At 38.0% G+C, this 24,367-nt stretch overlaps 1 protein-coding gene, 2 long non-coding RNA genes, 2 pseudogenes and 3 gene segments (V, D, J or C); 4 read left to right on the top strand and 4 right to left on the bottom strand.

Moving 5' to 3' along the window:
- Positions 1–607, bottom strand: part of LOC125261402 — an 8,258-nt pseudogene extending 7,651 nt beyond the window's left edge.
- Positions 608–768: 161 nt separating this feature from the next.
- LOC125261400 lies at positions 769–2,808 on the top strand (annotated as a pseudogene).
- A 9-nt stretch (positions 2,809–2,817) lies between these two features.
- Positions 2,818–13,286, bottom strand: LOC125261407. The segment is given in 2 exon segments: positions 2,818–4,240; positions 13,187–13,286. Coding segments are annotated over 2 exon segments (405 nt in total).
- LOC125261409 lies at positions 6,727–7,561 on the bottom strand. The segment is given in 2 exon segments: positions 6,727–7,423; positions 7,513–7,561. Coding segments are annotated over 2 exon segments (387 nt in total).
- Positions 9,823–11,154, bottom strand: LOC125261408. The segment is given in 2 exon segments: positions 9,823–10,926; positions 11,030–11,154. Coding segments are annotated over 2 exon segments (387 nt in total).
- A 1,083-nt stretch (positions 13,287–14,369) lies between the features above and the next one.
- On the top strand, positions 14,370–17,382 carry LOC125261426. Its single transcript, XR_007183289.1, has 2 exons — positions 14,370–16,019; positions 16,730–17,382. It is a non-coding gene; the product is annotated as an uncharacterized LOC125261426 (long non-coding RNA).
- Positions 17,383–18,248: 866 nt separating this feature from the next.
- LOC125261399 (protein TsetseEP-like) lies at positions 18,249–19,836 on the top strand (the record flags this gene model as incomplete). Its single annotated transcript, XM_048179968.1, has 2 exons — positions 18,249–18,322; positions 19,533–19,836. Coding segments are annotated over exons 1-2 (378 nt in total), but the record flags the coding sequence as incomplete, so codon positions are not given.
- Positions 19,837–19,838: 2 nt separating this feature from the next.
- On the top strand, positions 19,839–22,442 carry LOC125261425. Its single transcript, XR_007183288.1, has 4 exons — positions 19,839–20,052; positions 20,772–20,839; positions 21,038–21,081; positions 22,257–22,442. It is a non-coding gene; the product is annotated as an uncharacterized LOC125261425 (long non-coding RNA).
- The last annotated feature ends 1,925 nt before the right edge of the window (positions 22,443–24,367 follow it).

Raw genomic sequence — 24,367 nt, 5'->3', positions numbered from 1 at the left:
ACTGTGTGAACACCATATTTACTGTTGATGTAGTGTGCACTCTGACAGTAATAATGTCCAGCATCTTCAGTCTGGACTCCACTGATGGTCAGAGTGAAATCACTGTTAGATCCACTGCCACTGAATCTAGATGGAGTTCCTGACTGGAGGCGGTTTGTATACATAACGAATCAGGAGTTTAGGAGCTTCTCCAGGTTTCTGTAAGTACCAGGCCACACATGGTGGGCTGCAGGCTGGAGCTGTACTGAATTTACAACTCATCGTAACAGTTTCTCCTGGTGTTGCAGTTTTTACTGCAGGAGTCTGAGTCACTGTGATCTGAGCTCTACAGCCTGAAAAACAAATGATTTATTAGTCATTAAAATATATATTATTTTTGACATTTTAAAATTGTGTTAAAATTATATAAATTAACTTGTTCCAAAGACATGCTGTTCACCTTGTAGTATAAAGCAGTATAAGAGCGTCCAGATGATGATGAAGGTCATGTTGATGAAGATTGTTGTGTGTGTCAGTGATGAAGTGTTAAACTCACAGCACTATAAACACTCTCAGAGCACTGAAGCATCTGATCAATATGCAAACACACTCCAGATCATTTACCTGAAGACAGTCACTCATTAACAGTGAAGTGGACATCTAGTAAAAATCAGTCTTTTTCATATCATTCAATCTTCTAATAGACAAACTGTTACAAATCATTCAGTTCAATTCTGAATCATCAAGACCAACTTTAGTATATTAATCTGAATATCTACTGTGAGATATTTAGAAACCAAACTGGATGTTGGCAGTAAGTAAATCATCACATATTAATATTAATATTTTTAATACAACAGCTGACTGTTAAATACTTTGTAGCACTTTATAGAAAGGATGCGCTTTTTAGCATATTTATTAATATTATTTTGTGCAGTTAGTTCACAATGAATGTTTGTAAAGATGGTTTATAGTCATTGGATCTTTGTTTTCCTCACAGATAATTCAATTATAAATGGTTGAAATTAATAACATTAAACTGGTATTTTGGTATCACTTTTTTATTTGAAAATGTAAGACAATTAAACTTAACATTTCTAAATTGTAGTGTTTTGATATTTTTACTTAAGCTGTTTTAAAATCACAAAAATGATAATTATTTTTAGTCTGTTGTTAAATGAACTCAATATTTCCAAACTCTTGACTGTATTTTCTCTTAATAAAGCGTCTCTGAGGAGTGAAAAGGTTTATATTTGTGGAAATGAAGTTTAAAGTTCTAGTGGACGAGACACACAATGTTTCCTTCATGATTTTTTTTGTCCATCTTAAATTGTAGTGAATTCCTGGTTTAGGTCAAAAATGGACAAACCCAACCGTTGGGTTTAAAATTTTAATTTAAGAAAAATAATCCAATGGATTTGTCCATATCTGAAACAAACCAAGCATTTTTTAGAGTGTAGATTCTTGTTTGTAAAACTGATCCTCAATGACCTAAAAATTTTGTTTTCCTCAGCCAAAATCTTAATTTTTAAACTTGTTAAAACAAAAGAAAAAAATCTAATTTATAATTTTTGTTCAATAACACTGGATATTGTGACTGCTGAGAGTTTTAAAGATGTTAAATTACAAACAACAATCTTTTAAGTTTCTGTATAGACTGAGATCTTGAGTTTTTGTGGCAATTCAAAACTTCATGATATTTTCATTTAAATTTATTTAAAGCTGCTGTCCGTATCTTTTTTTGGTTAAAATTGATCCCAAATCAATTACTGAGCAAGTACATAACCAATCAGTGTTGAACACTATTCTTACATTAGCTCGATTCACAACGGTAAGATTGTAATAATGTTTTCTGATTTGAGGTTCGGCTCAGTTTCTGTGGGAAATTGGAGTTTGCGTCATTACGTCACGTCTGTATTCATAAAGAAGGTTGGTAGTGCGATTTATTGTAAAACTTTTTTTTCCTCAGTCGTTCAGAACAAAAGTGGCAGACATGTTACGTACTTGTTCAGATGACATTTTCCAGTGAAACTTCTTATTTTGAACAAACTTCCAAGACGTGGAATCAGTAATTGTGAAGTAAGTGAAGATTCACACTGGTGCGGTGACTGACAGCCACACAAACACCTCAAAACATTAGATTCGTCCGCGCTGAGGAGCCGTGCCGACGCACAACCCATGTGAGGAAGATCATTCCACAAATAACTGCAATTGCAGGTTTCAAACAGAGATGGAGACAAAGAGGCAAACTTACAGACTGCAGCTTTAATAATTAATCAGCATATTTACCAGAATGTGAAATGAATTCTGAACATTTTCTCTTTTCATGTGTAGGAGTTTGTGAGCATTAATGTGTTAAAGGAATAATGATGGGATTTTCTTTGACTGTTTTCTTCATGTTGTTTCTCTCGCTGTTGGAGAATTTCTCCTAGTTTTCTCTTGAATCCTAATGGAAAGCCACTGGTAACTGATTTCTCTGTGCTTCTCTCAGGCGTCACTCCTCCTAAAGTGAGCGTCCTGCCGCCCTCCAGCGCAGAGATCTCCTCTCTGAACACAGCGACACTGGTGTGTGTGGCCAACAAGGGCTTCCCGTCAGACTGGAGCCTGAGCTGAAGGTGGACGGGAGCAGCAGGTCTCAGGAGAGCAGCGCTGGGCTCCTGGAGAAGGACGGTCTGTACAGCTGGAGCAGCAGCCTGACTCTCTCTGAGGAGGAGTGGATGAAGAGCGTCTCGGTGAGCTGTGAGGCCACACGGAGCGGCCAGTCTGCGTCCACTGGAGACACTGTGAGGAGACAGCAGTGTTCAGAGTAGATCTGCTGACTATATGTGTGCTTTTTACAGTCTTGATTTTATTACAATTCAGTCAATAAAACATAATTGTAACATTATGTCCTTTTTTGTGTCATTTTTGTTTCGGCTCTTTCATTGGATCAGGGCTTTAGCTCATATTTTATAAATAAACTTCACTCAATGGAGCATGAAAACACCTGCAGATACATGATGAAACGAGATCTGCTCAATTCTCAGAGGAACACAATCACAAATGTGACGCAAATGAGTTTAACTCCACTCAGTTTCACTGTTTGACTTGATATTCTGAGCCATATATATATGAAATAAAATACAATTATATGATGTCAAGAGGATTGGAGGCAATAATTAAATTAATAATGGAAAAAAGGAGTTGATTTCCTGCCTTCAGAGACTGACTATAGCGTGAACCAATAACATTTCAGTGCGGCTGTGAAGGATCATTTCATTGGTTGATCTTCAGAACGAACATGCAGCCTCTTCATTGGGACAGAGCCATCAAATATGCTTGTTTCTTTCCTGAATGATTCAGTGTTTTGAACAAATCAGTTGATTAATAATTGATTGATTCACTCATAAAGTCAGTCTCTTGTCTCCATCTACTGGCGTAACGATGTAACTTGCAGAAAGAGTCTGTAAATCACCAGCACTAATGCTGCAGGTAAACACATCTGTCGTGTCCATGATGGAGGATCTGTTTCTGTCACAAGACTCGACTATGAACATCAGGACTTCTGAAATGAATTAAAATGGACATAAAGGTGGAGATGGAGTGATGGAGGGACGCAGGAAGAATATTCTCACTGGAGTGACGTAAGCTGCTGTTTATATATATGCTGCTCTTGTGTTATGATTGACAGCTGAAGATGAATGAACATACATGCTTCTGTTTACAACTACATTTGCTGAAGTTTGTGATTGTGTTCAGTTTACAGTGATCTAAAGAAACTTTTCTGAGAGAATCTCTTTATAATTTAGAGTGTCTGTTGTTGAGTGTGTGAAAGTGTGTGAAATTGTGTGAAAGTGTGTGAGCAACTGCAGTATCAGTTCAGTCACTGTGACTCTGACTGACGGAGGTTTTTGTACGACTCTTTATCACTGTGTGAACGTAAGATCACCCTCACAAGCACCATCAGAATCTGTTCTGCAATGGAAACTCTGACAGTAATAATGTCCAGCATCTTCAGTCTGGACTCCACTGATGGTCAGAGTGAAATCACTGTTAGATCCACTGCCACTGAATCTAGATGGAGTTCCTGACTGGAGGCGGTTGGCCCAATAAATCAGGAGTTTAGGAGCTTCTCCAGGTTTCTGCAAGTACCAGGCTAAAAAATCATCAGAACCATCATTGTACACATCTGTGCTGGTTTTACAGTTGATGTTCACAGTTTGTCCTGGTTGAGCTGCTGTCATTGAGGGACTCTGAGTGACGGTGATCTGTCCTCTACACTCTGAAACACACAACAAGAAGAAAATCAACTCAAAACTTTGACAATATACTTGAAGAAATGAATTGATATCAAACTTGTGCTCCACAAACCTTGAGCAAACGCTGTGAGAGTCCAGATGAAGATGATGATGAAGGTCATGTTGATGAAGATTGTTGTGTGTGTCAGTGATGAAGTGTTAAACTCACAGCACTATAAACACTCTCAGAGCACTGAAGCATCTGATCAATATGCAAACACACTCCAGATCATTTACCTGAAGACAGCAGAAACTCTGTTTTGTCATTTAGTATCTTTGCTAATAAATTTCTATTGATCATTTTCAGAAACAGACACTCCTGATTTACTTCATGTTATTTTGGGTGGATCTTCTCCCTCTAAACACTGTTTTAATGATCAGTTTCATTCAGACTTTGATGCTGAGAGCATTTAATACCTGTGCTGCAGATTTGATATCACCATGATACTGTAGAACAGGTCAAAGGTCATCCAATAGAGAATGACCATCTAAATTTTTCTAAAGATTTCATTTTAGAGCATTTTTTTCATTTAAAGATGAATATTTAGTGTGTGTTTTTCAGCTCAATCATGTTAATGTTGAGAAGAGCTGCTGCTGAGTCTCATATCAGTGTGTGTGAGTGTCGTTCGTCTCTTTCTCTGCTGGAGTTTGTGTTCATTTGAGTGTGACGGAGGTTTTTGTACGACGCTTTCACTAGAATGAAGCACTGTGGTGGACTTTCGGTGGAGGAACTAAACTGACCATCAGTAAGTCTCTAAAATTCTCTAAAAATCTTTATATATAATTGTTTTGTTTTTAGATTATTCAAACAAGCATTTTGCAACAAGGTTTTAAAATTTATAAAATAGTTTGAAAAAAAATTAACTGCAAATTTTCTTGGTGAAGTTATTTGTTTCATAGTTTCTTTAAATTTGTCTGCTGTTTCACAATTACATGTTTATATTCAGTGATATTTCATGATATTTATCTTTTTTTCATTGCAAGGAATATTTTATGTTGCTTTTAAATATTTATTTCTTTTTACAAGAGTAATTTCAGATATTATAATAACTAACATTCTTTATTTTTTAATATATTGATTGCAATATTTTCTGATATTTTCAATTATTTCTCAAAATACATAATTGTGTCCATAATTATTAGTAAATTTAATAATAAAGTTTGATGATATGGACAAAATAATTATAATTTTTTAGACGTCATCATCAGACAAAGAGAAAGATTTGAAAAATTCATAATTTGATCTTACATTTGCTGATAATTATGATTGTGAGAGTCTTAAGTTAATAATGAAATGATCATTTAAATTTGTTTTCTACATATAAATCATCAGTTTGTTTGTGGACAATGTTTTTAAAATCAGTTTGAGATTAAACTGAACCTTAATCAGAAAAGATGAAATGACTGTAATATTTGCTGTATATCATGTCTGCTTCAGAGAACTGATTTATATTTATTCATATATCTTATACTTCATATATTTAGCAGCAGTGAATATTTTATTTGAACTGAGAATATTGAAATTTAAATGCAGGATCATTACTATGTGGTTTATGAAAGAAAGCAGTGATGTGGAATTTCTGTAAAATGAAATGATTGTGATTTTTCCTCCATTACTGTGTGTGACATCTGACTAATTGATGATCTAAAGACGTTGGTGTTGTTTGTGTGTGTTTGTGCAGCTGGTCCCGCAGTGAAGCCCTCCGTGTCTCTGCTGCCGCCCTCTTCTCTGCAGATCTCTGGAGACTCAGCCGCACTGCTCTGCCTGCTCAGCTCTTACTCTCCACAGGGGGCGACGGTGAGCTGGACGCTGGACGGGTCAGAGGTCACCGAGGGGGTTCAGACCAGCGCAGAGAGCGAGCGGGACGGACGCTACAGCCGCAGCAGCGTCCTGAGCCTCAGCAAAGCACGCTGGGAAGGCGCGGATCGCTTCGTCTGCAGAGTAAGACATGACGGAGCTGATCACGAGGCCTCGTTCCTCAAGAGCTCCCAGTGCTGATGTTTCTCCGGTCCAGACGAGGCGTATCTGAGCGTCCGGCAGGATTCACAGCAGTCACGTGATTTACAGCTCAATACTGAAGCAGTCTTTCAATGTGCTGCCATTGCTGTTCATTCAATAAAGCTTCTGAACGCGTTACATTTGTGTCCGACTGCATCATTGATCAGTGTGTCGTTCATTCAAAGTCCTGCACTAAAGTTTCAGCTGCTTTTGATTGATTGTAATAGTTGAGAACAGCTGCATTTAGCAGGAAATGTCAAATGAAGCTCTTGGGGTTTGAACATGGTCACTGGAGACGGAGCTGCTCTATTCTGAGAGGATCACAATCACTAAACCTGCCAATGCAAATGTGATTTTCACCTCAAACTCACAGTTTCACTCTTTGATTGGTTCAACGCTCTCAACTGGAACACTTTCACTTCTGCTCGTGAGAAATGAGTTATTAGTAATACATTTATAAACAGCTTTAGATGAAGGAGCTGCTTGAAAAACATCTGCATGTTACTGATACACCATGACTTTAGTGTAGTTTAATGTACAAAAACAAAACAACATATGATGCCATTAATGTTAGTTTGATTTCATATTAATTTACACACTCTGTTTTCTCTGAATCTGAGCATATTTGAATCAAACCCGTCTGTCACAGGACAGATCACAGTCTAATAGAGCTGATTTCAGTCATAAGTCAGTTTTGAGCACATGTGTAGTTCCTGTGTTTGTTCTCTGTGTGTGAAAGTGTGTGAAAGTGTGTGAAAGTGTGTGAGCAGCTGCAGTATCAGTTCAGTCACTGTGACTCTGACTGACGGAGGTTTTTGTACGACTCTTTATCACTGTGTGAACACATATTTACTGTTGATGTAGTGTACACTCTGACAGTAATAATGTCCAGCATCTTCAGTCTGGACTCCACTGATGGTCAGAGTGAAATCACTGTTAGATCCACTGCCACTGAATCTAGATGGAGTTCCTGACTGGAGGAGGTTTGCTAAATATATCAGGAGTTTAGGAGCTTCTCCAGGTTTCTGTAAGTACCAGGCTAAACAATCATAATAACTACTCCATCTGTACACATCTCTGCTGGTTTTACAGTTGATGTTCACAGTTTGTCCTGGTTGAGCTGCTGTCATTGAGGGACTCTGAGTGACGGTGATCTGTCCTCTACACTCTGAAACACACAACAAGAAGAAAATCAACTCCAAACTTTGACAATATACTTGAAGAAATGAACTGATATCAAACTTGTGCTCCACAAACCTTGAGCAAACGCTGTGAGAGTCCAGATGAAGATGATGATGAAGGTCATGTTGATGAAAATTGTTGTGTGTGTCAGTGATGAAGTGTTAAACTCACAGCACTATAAACACTCTCAGAGCACTGAAGCATCTGATCAATATGCAAATGAACTCATTCTGTATTTAAATGAGGCTCTAAATGAAGGTTCAGGAGGAGCTCGTTCATCTCATCCTGTCAATCACAACATCAAATATGTATCATGTAATCATGATACACCACTAAGTGTGAACTTTAAAAATGTAGCATAAAATTTAGGACCAATTTAGGACTAAGCATCATCAGCTCGACTGTAATTCGGCTGCAGGTACGAGACCGCAGGTGATCACAGCTGTACTGATGACAGAAACCCTTCAACAGTTTCATTCATGTTATCTTGCACTACATCACTGTGCCACTAGAGGGCGGTGTGAACAGACAGAAGTACCACTGATGAACAGGATCGGAGAGAGATTAACAAGGACAGTTAATACAGTGATGAATTATTCAATGGGGCTCCTGTGTGTGTAACTGTAACGGCTGCAAAAGTCACAAACAGTATTTTAGTTCTGACCTAAAGTCATTGTTTGAGCCAAAGAGTACAAGCCCTGCAAAGTTTACTTAACAGGGTATATGGCCAACATAAGACAAACACTTGGTCTTTGGATAGCTTTAATGCACGTGTTCACCACCTAACATAATAAGTTTAGCATGTAGCTTGAATTGTCTTTGGGATCCTTTACAGTTCAGAAACATCAATCCAGAAACACTTTCTATAGCTGTGAGAAACAAACGTAAAACACATCAGGGGTTGAATACAGGTGGAGTTTATTCTGCAGAAAGAACATCATCAGACCTTCTCTGAGACTTTCTGAACTGTGTCATGTCAGATAACGTGGTCACAACATTGAACCAAAACACACACATATTCCCTTACATGCAGGGGGCGCAGGTGAGCTGGACGCTGGAGGGGTCAGAGGTCACAGAGAAGGTTCAGATCAGTGCAGAGTTTGATGTACAAAAACAAAAGAACCTGCTGTTTGGCACCATGATTGTTTGTTTGATCTGATATCAGTTTACTCTCTCAGTTTTCTCTGATTCTAGTTGAGTCAAACCCGTCTGTCACAGATCAGATCACAGTCTAAGGGTCAGATTTACTAACAGCTAGTGCAAACGCAAACCCTCTTTTGGCGTTTAAACACTACTGTCAGGATTTACTAAAGACACGCAGAGGAAAAATTAGAGCTGAAAAGCGTGAGCAGTTATTTCTGCACCTGACGTTATTACACATGTATTTGTAGGAGTTTCCCTTTCAGACATTTATGGGAGGAGAATATTTAAATGAATCACGCAAGGTGATTTACTAAGGTTTGTGCTAGTCAACTTACTGGTATTTGCACCATTGTGCACAAAGTTTCAGTTGAGGAGAAAGTGAGGAAAGGATGGTCAGTTTCATCAGAAGGGTGTGTGAGTGTGAAACACAGTATTCCAGTCTTGTGATTATTGTGGACTATAACTGCACTGCTGCTTTATACTGCATATATGTGCTTAGATTAGTTATTTGTTTGGTGATTTGGTAAACCTCTTTCTCCGATCAGTGGAGCTCTTTCAGTGAACTCAAACAAGCTCCTACAGCTAACAGGCAACGCTCTCGTAACTTTAGCTAACGTTCTGGCAATGTTCTCTCAAAGTTACGAACAAACGTTCTTCCAGTAACATTAATAGAGTGTTTGTTCAACGTTATCTGGTCTTTAATAATGTTCTCAAAAGGTTAGCACAAAAACATTATTTATACATTGTTTGCAGAAGAGTTTTAAATGTTCTCATAACGTTGGAGGAAAACCTTTTTGAAACAAAAATGTGTTAGCTGGTGAAGTATATTAAATAGAAGATATGAAAGGTGAAAATAAAATTAGAATTTAGAATTGTGTTAAATGAAGGTTTCTTCATCTTAAATACACTTTATTGCTTTAAACGTGATTATTGTATCATATTTTAGGAACAGTTTAACATCTCAAGTATCAGTTTGAAACTCATTTATATTTTCCTTTTTAAGTTATTTCATAATCAATCAGCATATTTACCAGAATATGAACCATATTCTGAACATTTTCTCCTTTCATTTATATAGGAGTTTGTGAGCATTAATGTGTTTATGGAATAATGATGTGATTTTCTTCTTCATGTTGTTTCTCTCGCTGTTGGCGAATTTCTCCCAGTTTTCTCTTGAATCCTAAAGGAAAGCCGCTGGTCAGTGTGATTTCTCTGTGAGCGTCAGCGCAGAGATCTCCTCTCTGAACACAGCGACACTGGTGTGTGTGGCCAACAAGGGCTTCCCGTCAGACTGGAGCCTGAGCTGAAGGTGGACGGGAGCAGCAGGTCTCAGGAGAGCAGCGCTGGGCTCCTGGAGAAGGACGGTCTGTACAGCTGGAGCAGCAGCAGGAGTGGATGGAGACACTGTGAGGACACACGGAGCGGCCGGCCTGTGTGAGGAGACGGCAGTGTTCAGAGGAGATCTGCTGCTCTTCTCACTCATGGAGACCAACAGTGTGTTTCTCTGCAGCACATGAGGGACTCGTTCATTCTCCATCAGCTTCAGTCGATTCATCTCTGCTTTCTGCCTTTCACACAAGACTATATGTGTGACTTTATCAATCAGTTGTGATTATATTAAAATTCAGTCAAGAAATAAAATAAAACTGTATCTTTATGTCCTTGTGCCATTTTGTTTCGGCTCTTTCATAGGATCAGGGCTTTAGCTCACATTTCATAAATAAACTTCACTCAATGGAGCATGAAAACACCTGCAGATACATGATGAAATGAGAACATGCAGCCAAATCATGAACCTCACAGATACAGTGTTCGATTCATTTAATAAGATAAAGAGTGTTATAGTTTAATTATTTACCATGTGAAAAAACTTTACTTTAAATATAATTCAATATTTATGAAAATCTTCACTGTTGAGTGTGTGTGAAAGTGTGTGAAAGTGTGTGAGCAGCTGCAGTATCAGTTCAGTCACTGTGACTCTGACTGACGGAGGTTTTTGTACGACTCTTTATCACTGTGTGAACACCCAGTTACTGTTGATCCATTGTAAACTCTGACAGTAATAATGTCCAGCATCTTCAGTCTGGACTCCACTGATGGTCAGAGTGAAATCACTGTTAGATCCACTGCCACTGAATCTAGATGGAGTTCCTGACTGGAGGGTGCTTGCATAATAAATCAGGAGTTTAGGAGCTTCTCCAGGTTTCTGTAAGTACCAGGCTAAAGGCTGATAACCCCAACCCTGGTAAACTTCAGTACTGGTTTTACAGGATACAGTAACTGAATCTCCTGGACGAACAGATTTCACTGCAGGCGTCTGAGTGGCTGTCACTTCACCAGCTGATTCTACATCATGAAAAATGAATAAACATTCAGAATTCAGTATTTACTGAAAGACAATATTTCAAGCACTGAAGATTAGAGTATGTTTAACTTCAGATTTCCTCACCTGTGAAACAGTAGCTAGTGAACATCCAGATGAAGATGGTGATGAAGCTCATGGTTGCTGTTGGTTCAGATTCTCAGTGTTCAAACTCACAGAGCTTTAAAACCTCCTGAAGCTTGTGCTTCGATGCAAATAATCTCTATGTAAATCTAGGAAATGATTCCAACAGATGAGGCACATAAAACAAAAGTGTTTAGGATCTTTTCTGGTAACACTTTAGAATACTGATCCTTCATTAATGAATAACTACACAGGAACAAATGAGTAATGCATTATTAACACTCTAGTAACTACTATTAACTAACAAGAAACTCTGATGAATGAATTAGTAAGTAATAGTGTTCAGCTGAATGTAGTTCACTATTAACTAATCAGTAACTACTGTTTTTTCATTCCTCCCAGAGAACTATACTAAGAACTACTATATACAGGTTCATAATTAACATGAATGATGAATAATGTATAATTAATTCTAAAATAAAGATCATGGTAACCCGCTAGTAATGATTGAAGTATTACCAAATACTTAAGAAGGAATTACTAATTATTTGGATCAGTATTCTAAAGTAAAAAGCATGATAACTCTCTAGTAACTACTGAATTGTAAACTTGATGTTTTTGTACAGTAATTCCTTATGATACATTTGGTAACACTTGAGTAATTACTAGTGGGTTACCATGATCTTCACTTAAGAATACTGATCAGTTAAGAAGTAGTTACTTTAGAGTTATATAGTAACTCTTGAGTTATTACTATCCAATACTTTACAAAAACCTCAAAAGTTTACAATGACTTCAGTAGTTACTAGAGAGTTATCATGCTTCTCACTTTAGAATACTGATCCAAATAATTAGTGATTCCTTCTTAAGTAATTTGGTAATACTTCAATCATTACTAGCGGGTTACCATGATCTTTATTTTAGAATTAATTATACATTATTCATCATTCATGTTAATTATGAACCTGTATATAGTAGTTCTTAGTATAGTTCTCTGGGAGGAATGAAAAAAACAGTAGTTACTGATTAGTTAATAGTGAACTACATTCAGCTGAACACTATTACTTACTAATTCATTCATCAGAGTTTCTTGTTAGTTAATAGTAGTTACTAGAGTGTTAATAATGCATTACTCATTTGTTCCTGTGTAGTTATTCATTAATGAAGGATCAGTATTCTAAAGTGTTACCTCTTTTCTCATGTTATGGGTCAAAAACATTGATTCAGGAATCTGAAGCTACATGCTTCTGATTAATCAAATAAGTATTTCACTCTGAACTCTATGAGAGGGCAAAGGTCATAGGCCATCAAAACTATTAAAATTGCTTTAATCATTAACAATGCATTGAGATATGCATGATAGAGTCAGTAGTTTTGATACATCAGTTGTTTAATATCATTATTAGCTTGATTAATCTTGGAAGGAAAGATGAAGAAGCTCAAGAAGATATGGTGGCAGTTTTGTTAGTTTGATTTGATATCAGTTTACACACTCTGTTTTCTCTGATTCTGAGCATATTTGAGTCAAACCCGTCTGTCACAGGACAGATCACAGTCTAATAGAGCTGATTTCAGTCATAAGTCAGTTTTGAGCACATGTGTAGTTCCTGTGTTTGTCCTCTGTGTGTCAGTAGTGTGTGAAAGTGTGTGAGCAGCTGCAGTATCAGTTCAGTCACTGTGACTCTGACTGACGGAGGTTTTTGTAAGACTCTTTATCACTGTGTGAACACATAGTCACTACTAAGCCAATATGTTGTGTAGTGGTAACTCTGACAGTAATAATGTCCAGCATCTTCAGTCTGGACTCCACTGATGGTCAGAGTGAAATCACTGTTAGATCCTCTGCCACTGAATCTAGATGGAGTTCCTGACTGACGGCGGTTGGCCCAATAAATCAGGAGTTTAGGAGCTTCTCCAGATTTCTGTAAGTACCAGTATAAATTATCTCCATTGCGCACATCTCTGCTGGTTTTACAGTTGATGTTCACAGTTTGTCCTGGTTGAGCTGCTGTCATTGAGGGACTCTGAGTGACGGTGATCTGTCCTCTACACTCTGAAACACACAACAAGAAGAAAATCAGCAGAAGACATTAATGATCTTTACCAGAACAAGTTCATGTACTGTAGTAAATGTAGTAAATGCAGTAAAGTGAGTGTCACCGTTGAGCAGCAGCAGCAGAGAGCAGATGATCAGAGCGTGTGTCCTCATCTTTACTGGGAATGAGTGAAACTGAAGGACAGTGATGTTGGATTTACAGTCGGACTGACAGACGCTCTATATTGAGCTCCAATCACAGGGTGGGACACAAATTCAAGCGTTTCCTCTCAAATGTGTCTCAGACACTGACAGCAGAGCAGAAATGTTAAGAAATTAAATTTCCCTCATCAAACACTGCTGCAGAAAACTGGATGTTTAGAAATAATTGTGATCTTTTTGTCTTTATTTTGACTCTCATGATTACATTTATTATTTTAAAGCCACCTTCATTTCATAAATAAACTTCACTCAATGGAGCATGAAAACACCTGCAGATACATGATGAAAAAACAGAACATGCGGACAAATTATGAACCTCACAGAGAATATATAAATGTATTTTTTTGAGGTGCACATGCATGACAACACATTTATAGTTATTTTGAGTGTTTCTGGTGTCACAGGATCATCAAACTTTGAGACAGTTGAGTTTGACTAACAGAGAGACGATTTATTAGTTTACATCTGAAACATAAATTCAGTTAAAAGTGTAAATTAAAATTCTTATCTTGATTATGAGTTAAAATTTGGTGTCAGTAAGTTAAATAAAACACAAAATACATGCTTAAATAAATACATATGTAGTTTAGTCCATAAATAATGCATTTATATTTTTAATTTATAGTAGTTATGCATAAATAATTTCATAAATATGATGCATGCATACATAAAAAAATAAGTAATTATTCCAGAGGCTTAGATATGTATCCTTCTTATTTTTCAGTGCAGATATAGACTGTTTTCTGTGAATGAACAAGATTTCAGATCATTAGTGAAATAACGAGAAGAATAATAAAGTGCAGTAACAGTGAAACTATTCACACTACAGACCAGTGTGTTTATAATGAAGACAATACATTAAAATAATATGTCAGTTTGCATATCAAGCAGCACAATGAGCTGTTTTATACATCTAAAAATAAGTGTAAGCGGATCATACCGGAAGACACACACTGAATTTAAAAATGATGTTAAACATAAGGTGGTGTCATAGAGGCCCATTCGACGCTCCGGACACATCAACACAACGGTCAACATGACGCTGTTCATCACTCACACTTACAAATCATGACTTTCATCAAAAATATCACAGCATTGTGCAGCATATAAACCACTGAGCTTTAAACTCCAGACGGACAGAGGAAAACCTTTCAGAGGTGAGGATGTGCTGGTTTGTGTTTTTGTATAACTCAATATGTAAAATCACATTAATGATCAACTAAATGCCGTGAAAATAGCAGCTAATGTCTATTGCATATATAGATATTCATATGTGAATGAGGTTATGAAGGGAATGAGGCAGTAGAGGGCGATACTGATTATTCCTTAAATATCTGCCACACATCTTCCTCTTGGAGCTCGTGGACATGCTGGAAATCACTAGAATGAGAGTTGAGGTCTGGACTGTGTTCTGATAGAGGACTGTGTGTGTTCATCAAGTGGAAGTTGATTTGATTGTTTTGCTGCTTGAGGTTTCTGCAACTATTTATGAGTGTTTGATGTTTTTATACTTGTGATTTATGTCAGTATTGTTGTTCTTTTGTATAATAACCACACCTTGATCCACATGTTGATCCATATCTCAAATAAAAGCAACTAATGAACTTTGTGTTTTATAATCGATGCCCCACAGTGATTTTCTATTTAACTAGTTCTCATGAAACTTTATTACAGAGGTTGCAGATGCAGTCAGGAGTTCACTTGCTCTCCAGTGTTCACGGACCAGATCTGACTGATCCAATATGGTGGACGACTCACATGTAGATCTCAATCATGTCACAGATCTATAAGAGCACAAAATCTCAAGGCAGATATACATTTTCCACAACATTTTTAGTCTAAAGAGGGTATGAATATGAGGAAATTTAACAGTGACACTGATGGACTTTGTCTAGTTGTTTCTCTCATCTAATGCTTTGAATGCTGACCTCAATAATTTATTAAAAAAAGATGAATTTAGATGATTTTATTTCAGATGTTTGTGTGACGATGTTGTTTCAGATCCTCCTTTGAGCAGCTGCAGTATCAGTTCAGTCACTGTGACTCTGACTGACGGAGGTTTTTGTACGACTCTTTATCACTGTGTGAACACATCTTTACTGTTGATGTAGTGGAAACTCTGACAGTAATAATGTCCAGCATCTTCAGTCTGGACTCCACTGATGGTCAGAGTGAAATCACTGTTAGATCCACTGCCACTGAATCTAGATGGAGTTCCTGACTGGAGGGTGTTTGTATAATACAACACAGTCTCACCCCCTACTCGTCAAATGTCTGACGCATGGTCAGTAGACCCTGGCGTCACTTTTTAACGCACTGGGTATACCTTTGGCGTTATTTTTCGACGTGCAGGGTAGTCCGATAGACTTCTATAGAACTCAACAGCGTTGAAATTTGACGTCTTGGGTCAGCACACCGCAACCCGTTGTCTGCCTTATGGGTCGACACTACAATAAATAAAAATAAAAAAGGAATAGGCTACAAAAAATGATTTAGTAAGCATTTTAAGTAAGCATTTTAAGAGTTTTCTTGTCATAGGTAGGACACTGCTTTAATTATAGCATGCTGGATAACGTTTTTATCGGAGGTTTGTTGATTTTAATAAATATATATAATATGCTACGATTGAGTTCAATTAATCTTTTTTTGTTGTTGTTGTTTTATTAAATCCTCTAAATTAATAACGCTGACGTCAACGTATGGGCGATCCCAAGGTCCATTGCGATTTTACACTCGGTAAGTAGAAGGGTTAACGTTAATTAATAGAGATGGATTACACATCAAAAACTGTTGAATCAGGACAAGAAGTTGTGTTTAGAAACTTTAGATTTGTAAGGTGGCCATTTCTGATGACTGATGATATTTCTGATAAAAATATAGCTTTCTGCACCACATGTGCGGGCTAGCTAAGTTAGCTAATTGAATTCAAGTTCATTTTTGTCGCATATAATCATGTAAGGTACAATTATTGGGGAATGTAAGATTTTCAGTATTACATTAGCCCACAACTATTATCCAACATTATAAATGTTCAGAATGAAGAACGGTGTTGCCAGATTGGTTTGTTTTACAGCCCAATTGTTAAAAATCCACGCAAAATTATATAATGCACAACCAAAATAAATCCATAATTAACAATACAAATTAATTCATAACTACTACATTGTGGCATCACAATTTTTCAATATGAAATAAAACAATTCATATGTATAATGTAATAAGTAGTGCTGTCATAAATTATTGACTGATTCATATATATATATATATATATATATATATATATATATATATATATAAGTAGCTTCCAAAATAGGTAAATTAGAAAATATATAACAATGACATGTATGAAAAATGATCGATTATGCCAATAAGTTGTGTTTTGTTTGTTGACGCTGTCTAAAGTGCACTGTAGAAAATGTGTGTGTGTGTGTGTGTGTGTGGTGTAGATTTCAAAATGTCTCAAAGGAAGTTCAAGCCTTGCCCTTCCTGCCAAGCACCTAACCAGGTGAGGGAAAGTGGAATAGAGCATTATGTCCAATATTCAAATATGTGGTTTTAATGTTCTACATTTCTCATTATTGGGTCAATTGGACACTAAAGTATGCTCCTACTAAATGACCCTGTATGATATCTGTACTGTGTTACAAAACCGTGATAATGTAAGGCATCTGGTTGATATCAATTTTGATTGCTTGTTTTGCACCAAACGCCAGAGGCAACATTGATTAGAGTAGCCTGGGTGTCTCCTACATCTGCCACTTTCACTGTATGATTATAATAATAATAATCCTGTGTCAGTCTAGAGACGCATATTCTGAATTGCATTGTGCTTCATGTGTTCCTCTCTTTCCTGTATACAGCCAAATTAAACTGTATCTTGATTTGTAATTCTTATCTGTGACTGTGGATCTGATGTCTCACTTTGGTATACTTTTACCAACACAGGTGAGCCGCAAAACCTGCAGCTCTTGTTTCTCACCCATCTCCCAAAAAATCAAAGTAGCTGCCAAAAAAATGACCCTGGACAGGAAGTGGGGGGAAAGGGTCCTAAAAAATAGAAATGCGGGAAGAGTGGTGGACTCTGCCCATATTGCAGTAAGTAGAAATGCTCATATTTCATCAAGCAATATGATTTGTTTCACTTTCATTAATATTGTGTGATAGGGCAAGGGCCTCATTTTACAAAAATAAGTTTAATCTGTCAGTGAATGAATTTGAGGTAGTCATAGATGGCATTGGTGTAACATATTATTTTAATTAATTTGTAATTTGCTTGACATGCATGGAATAGAATGCGCACATGAACGCCATCGGTCTTTATTCAAGAACCGCCAAAATATCTTTATTCAAGAACCGCTATGAAGCCAAAACAATCTCTGTTACCTAAATTATCCGTTTATCACTGTAAAGCCGCTTTGAAGCAATCTACATTGTTAAAAGCGCTATATAAATGAAGATGACTTGACTTGACTTTCTTTTTGACCAGGCGCTCATGTACATTTGTTTACATATACAACTGGCTACATTGTAAATATAACCTTGCTTTAGTACCACACAGGTACTGCAGTATGCGTGTTACTGAAGTCTCTGTCTCTGCTAAAGGCAGATCACAGAATTCAGACCCATAGTCACTATTAAAGACAGTCTTGCATGATTATGTAAGTAGATAACATGCTCCTACTTGCATCTTACACTTATAGTGCCTTGCGCTGCATTATTTTTAGAGAAAGTGCATGACGACGTGGCAAAATAACTCAGGACATGCGTGAAAGCCATGCTGTGTGCAACATATATGTTGTTAAAAGCAAGGCCATATTCCAGGTGTCCTGTTTCAAAGCCACAACTTAAAAAAGCATTTGAATTACTACAGGGGAGATAGTAATGTCGCGTTAAAAGTGGAAAGGATTCAACCATACCTACTGGAGTAAGACCGAGACCAGGTTCTGTAGAGCGGCTGGCTATTTTATGTCCGTTGGTGGCATTCCCAAATTAGTGTTTCTGTTTGTCCCCCAAGCTACATTTGCCGTGGGCAGAGACAGGTAGACCGACCGGGGGGGGGGGGGGGGAGTGTTTGGACCAGGTGGATAGGTGGCCATAAAGAGGGAGTCCAGTCAAAATGTATTTTTGTTATCATATTTTGTTTTGTGTGTGTCCAATCAATATAATTATTTTTGAAGGGTGTCAGGACTTTTAGTGTTCCCTTTAGAAACCCAGATTGCTAAATACTAGACCACCAGCATCCAGCACAACATTACATGAATATTGTTTGTATAAAGCAGGGGTTCTCAAACTGTTTGTGCCAAGGACCCTTTGTGTGGTAGAACAATTTCCAAGGACCCCCTCATAATCAAAACAATTAAGCTTTTGCTTGCTACCATTTGTATACTTTGATGCCATTTCTATTCTCTGAAGTTGTGTCCGGGTTCACTATTCCGTGTTTTCTAGCTGGTGTGTACTAACTTGGTCTTTAGTCAACTTTGGATTTTGAATCACTTAATGATGTGGACTGACTCAAACATTTATCCACGTTCATCAGCTATCTTAATGGCAAATAAGCCAAGCTAAGCAGCAGGAAGAACAGTTCATCATGACCTGAGTGAAGTGATTCAAGTGATTCACAACAGATTGACTTGATTAGTCATAATCACAAAAAAGTTAAATGTTAATGTTTTAATTTATTAGTGCATTTATAATCAAGATTTTATATGTAGATTCTAGATCATTACATTGTCATTGATAAGCATTTCTTAACGATAAAGCACAACTTTCTCATTCAAAGCAAATCCACTTTGAGAACCACTGGTATAGAGTACATAGAGTTCACACTTACATCGATTAAACAGAGTAAAGATTATGCGTATTTGGCGTGCTGTCTGGGGGAGGGCTCCGAGCTTGGGATATTTAATGCAATTTTTTTCAATAGGATGGAAGATAATGCAGTGGGAATAACTAATGTTTGCTGTCTGCGTTTATTTATTACAGGTAAAAAAACTAAGTGCATTGGGCTATGTCCCAATTCTATTTTTCGGCAAGAAGGATAAGGCCTCTGGAAAGTGGGTGGCCGATGTGGTGACTCATCTGCCACCCACTGAGGATAACCTAAAAATTGTGGCCACCATGAGAAAGGCCTACAATTTTGTATTGATCAAAGAAGGTAGGATTTGTGTAATTTAAGTCATGACAGTTTTAAACTGGGTTTTTTTTATGATGGTGAAATATTTGAAAATTAACATACACATACAATATCAGGCCCAGAGGGAGCCTCAGGCCCACGACCGAGCCCCAGCCTCAGGCCCAGACCGAGCCCCAGCCTCAGGCCCAGACCGAGCCCCAGCCTCAGGCCCAGACCGAGCCCCAGCCTCAGGCCCAGACCGAGCCCCAGCCTCAGGCCCAGACCGAGCCCCAGCCTCAGGCCCAGACCGAGCCCCAGCCTCAGGCCCAGACCGAGCCCCAGCCTCAGGCCCAGACCGAGCCCCAGCCTCAGGCCCAGACCGAGCCCCAGCCTCAGGCCCAGACCGAGCCCCAGCCTCAGGCCCAGACCGAGCCCAGCCTCAGGCCCAGACCGAGCCCCAGCCTCAGGCCCAGACCGAGCCCCAGCCTCAGGCCCAGACCGAGCCACAGCATCAGGCCCAGCCAGAGCCACAGCATCAGTTCTTGGCCCTGGCTGAGTCCCAGCCTCAGGCCCAGGAAAAAGAGACATTTTATCTTTTAGATTTATACCCCGTCTCTCTCCCTGTGAAAGAACAACCCCCCCCCAAAAAAAGAAAGTGTAAGTGAACTGTGGTCTTAGCACACTATGTATGAATTTCCCCTTTTTGTAATCATTATTCATGAAATTTAAATTTCAGGTGAATTTAAATACAGTCAATTAGTTAATAGTGAGTAATTTTCAGTGGCCAGTCTGATACACAAAGGAGTTTGTCCTCGCATACATACCTTTCAGTACTGAACACACACTCTAGGAGTAAAGCAATGAGCAATACACACTTGAGGAGAGATGAATACACGCGCACACACACACACATCAATAGGCAGCCCAGGTAGCTCCACCCCCACTCCCCCCCCCCCCCCCCCACCCCTTCATTCCAGGAATGATAACTATAACCATAACGATAAAAGCATCCAGACTGACCAACAATAAGCAAAGTCTCGCCTTGTGTTAATAAATGTAATGGCTAAAATGTGATGGGTTCTTATTGGCTGTTAGCTTTTTATCATTCTCAAAATCGCTTTAAAAGTGATCCCCAACAATATTGTTCTCCATGAAGTTATCGTTATAGTTTATCATATTAACGAGAACAATATTTTTTTTATAGTTATCATTCTTGGTGTGAATGGCCCTTAATATATGTATTCTTTAGTTATTTAGCTGTATTTTCTGATGTTTTCAAAGTTTGAGGACAATGTTAATGTTCATTTCAAGTTTTTTGACATTTATGGTTAATTATTTATATATATTTATTTATTTATTTATTTTTGTCATTTAAGGTTGCCGGAAATGTAGTAGGCAAAAAGTTTTCAAATATGACTCCATAACAGGAAGAAGGATAAATGAGGTAAGAAATATATTTTTCATTAGGCTCTGATCATCTCTCCATTGTCTGTGGCTCATCTGGCATTTCACATATCACAAAATACTGACCATTTAAGCAAGTGGTAATTTGAGTCCATTTAAGTTCAACTGAAGGCCAAGTGGCCTTGCCCCCAAAATGATGATATTCAAAACCTGATTATATGTTTGTGTCTTTCTGTAGGGGCAAGCAGAAGTAAGGGTGAAATGGTTACCTTGCTCTGCATGGTAAGTACTGCTTTATATTGGTTTATATTGCCTTCATAAATGTCCTTTCTGTTTCCACTTTTAACCATCTCATAGGTGGTGGATAAAGGTTGGAACGTAAGGTTGGAATGTATATTGTAGCACACACAAATTTAAATGTACAGGTGGGTCTCAAAGTTTTGCAACCAACAAGCAGCGGTGAGAGAATTGTGATGTCCACTAGGTTTTAAGTCCAGAGTCAATGCAGCCTTCTACCTGGAGATTTTAGAGCATGGTTCCATCTGCTGACAAGCTTTATGTACATGCTGATTTCCTTTACCAGCAGGACTCTGCCCCTGCCACAGTGCCAAAACTGCTAGTAACTGGTTTGCTTAGCATGGTATTGCTGTGCTTAACTCATCACACCTGAACCCCATAGAGAGGACAATGATAGACACCAAACCTAACATTACAGACAACCTCAAGGTCACTATCAAAGCAACCTGGGATTCCATAACACCTCAGCAATGCCATACACTGATGGCCTCCATACCACACCACACTGATGCAGTAATTTGTGCAAAAGTAGCCAGACCAAGTATAGAGTGTATGCATTAACAATTTTTGATAAGTCAGATTTGTAAATTTATTTTCAAAAGGTCGACATTTCTGTATTCCTCTTTATTCTAATATTTTGAGTTGATGATTTATGGTTTTCATGAGCTGTAAGCTGTAATCATCAAGATTAAAACAACAAAAATTGCTTGAAATATTGCACAATATTGTAATTTTGGAGACCCATCTGTATATTAATTACACTGTTGGTTACACTGTTGGTATAGGTTGGATTAAATGCAGTGTCAAATATTGCCTACAGGATTTAGCCACTTGCTCTTTTCAGTACCATGCATAATTGCCCCTGTGTGATTATATTTAGGAAGTAGACATTCACCAATATATTGGCAGAACATCAGTATCGGCCAAGATCATCCTTGTTGACTGATATCGGCTATTGGCTAGTTAACTTTCTATGACTTTATCGATGAGAGTGGCTGATGTTTATCTGTTACATTGCATCAAGCACTATATATGTATAGGTTTGTATAAAAACAATGAAATACAAGACCGTACAATTTTTTTGAAAATATTTATGCTGTGAAACTATATATATAATTTTTTTTTTTTTTTTTTTTTTTTTTTTTTTTTTACTGATACAGTGGAAAAATCTGGGAGGAGACATGGGAGCCGGCCTGCCAGTTCCCACCAGGTGCCAACCATGTGTGACGTCACCCATTGGTCTGTAGTTCAATATGAGTTGAATACCTGCTATGAGTTGTCGAGTTACCCGTTACGGGCACAGCCATCCTGGTTGCGGATGTGACTATTTTAGATGAGAAGGAGGAGCCACGAGTTACACACTTTCAAGGTTTCCACCCTAACAGGAGCTGTTTTTTTTCTTTATTATTGATTTTTGTAAAAAAAACTGTGTTCAAATACAAAGTATACCTTATTTCTGTTTGTCTTTCCATTCACTTTCAATGGTTTCCACCAAATGATATATTGCAATATATGCACAAAAGTATGTAGGAATGCTGTTTTCATTTATATTAATTGACACCATAAGAGCAGTTGATTCCACCAGCTAAACCATATATTTTGGGGAAGCACAGGCGAAGCACTTTTGGGCGCAGAGATATTTGTGGATTTATCTGTTGCGTGATATCTCTGCGCCCAAGTGAGTGCTTCGCCTGTGCTTCCTCATTATATAGTCCCAAGTCAATATCTGCCTAGGAAATGCCTGTCTTATTCTCATCGCTATTTGTATTCATTGTGAATACGCAGGCCAGTAATTAAGTAATTAGGTGTTTTTTTTTTTGGACACTTTTATCGGGACATGCTAGCTGGCAACATAGGATTCCATTCATTATGCTAAGCTAAGCTAGCGCCGACCCTGCCAAACTAAAACAATGCATGCACTGAGACAAAAATGTATTTGCCCACATATCTAAATGTATGAAAAAGTGAATAGCCCTATTTCTAAAAACGGTGGAATGTTCCTTTAAGGGTCATGGGTTTGATTGTCCATTTCCAACTATCCTTTCACCCTCTGCCTTCTCTGCTATCCCTGGACTTCCCTGTATTAAAAGCAATGGAATTGCCACAAAAGAAGCAGTGGTAGTGGAATTGCAATGTTGGATTTCTGGATTTCTATATGTTTGTATTTTTCTCTTACTCTCTTTGAAGATTGTAAATGCAAAGGCTTGATCTTCTTCGGGATTCAGAGACAATGGGCAGGATTTTGTCAGCATGTCAAAGACAGAAAGAGGTCCAACAATGTTGGCAACAGGCGAGGCCACAAAACATTGACAACTTGCTTCAGCTGAGAACATCTTCCAGATGACATGTAATCACTGTCACGTGAGAGAAGCCATCATTCGTTTGGGGAATGTTTGCCCTCAGAGTGGTTTTGTGCAGAGTTGATCAGTTGGTACATAAACACCACACTCTGCACAGTAGGCAAACCAGCATGTATGGCTTTTATAAATACATTCCTCCAACCGAGTTTGTGAAACTCCATGATGGCAAGTACATTGTCTGTGAACAGGTTGGTGTCTCTTTTTCAATTGATTTGCATTTTTTCAGACAACATTAGTAAATCATGCATTATGTTTTCCAAGTACTTACTCACAATCCAAACATTCTTTAATTTCATCCTGATTGTCTTTTGCTCTTGCAGAGTGTTTGCTGCCAACAGCCTTTCCTCAAATGATATGCTCCTGTGACACTCGTGAGGTTGCCATCTCTGTTGGTAGAGAGTGTGTTTGAAACATTTTTCTTTCTTCTTATCTTTAATCTAGGAAATGCAGCATCCAGTCCGGTTGATGCTCATGGTTTGCAGATCTCCATCGAAGCACTCTTTGTGAGTATTTGTCTGAAGAAGCACTACCTTTACAGACAGAATGGTATGTATTAGTAAATGTAAGTAATGCAAAGCAAATTGAAGATATATTGGTTCTGTTCATTAAATGCCATGGCAGCTCTTTTGTAATAGCATTGTTTTTGCTCTTATTACAGACCGCAACAAAAGGTGTCAGAAGATTAGTCAGAAGATTGCCCAAGAAAAGAAACGCTTGCTAGAAGAGATCCAGAGATACAACCAACAACCTGATGGTGATCTTGTGGACACAATCTCAGTTGTGCAGAAACTCTCCAACAAAGCTGCAGAGAGCATGATCTGGCCTTGGCAGGAACAGAACACAGGTGTTGTATGAAGATTTAACTTTTAGTATTTATTTAAAATGTATCATCATCAAATTTGCTAATTAAT

Source organism: Megalobrama amblycephala, unplaced genomic scaffold (assembly GCF_018812025.1).
Source record: "Megalobrama amblycephala isolate DHTTF-2021 unplaced genomic scaffold, ASM1881202v1 scaffold414, whole genome shotgun sequence".
NCBI lineage: Eukaryota > Metazoa > Chordata > Actinopteri > Cypriniformes > Xenocyprididae > Megalobrama > Megalobrama amblycephala.
Note: the sequence above shows the minus strand (reverse complement) of the source record. Positions and strands in the feature narration are given on the sequence as shown.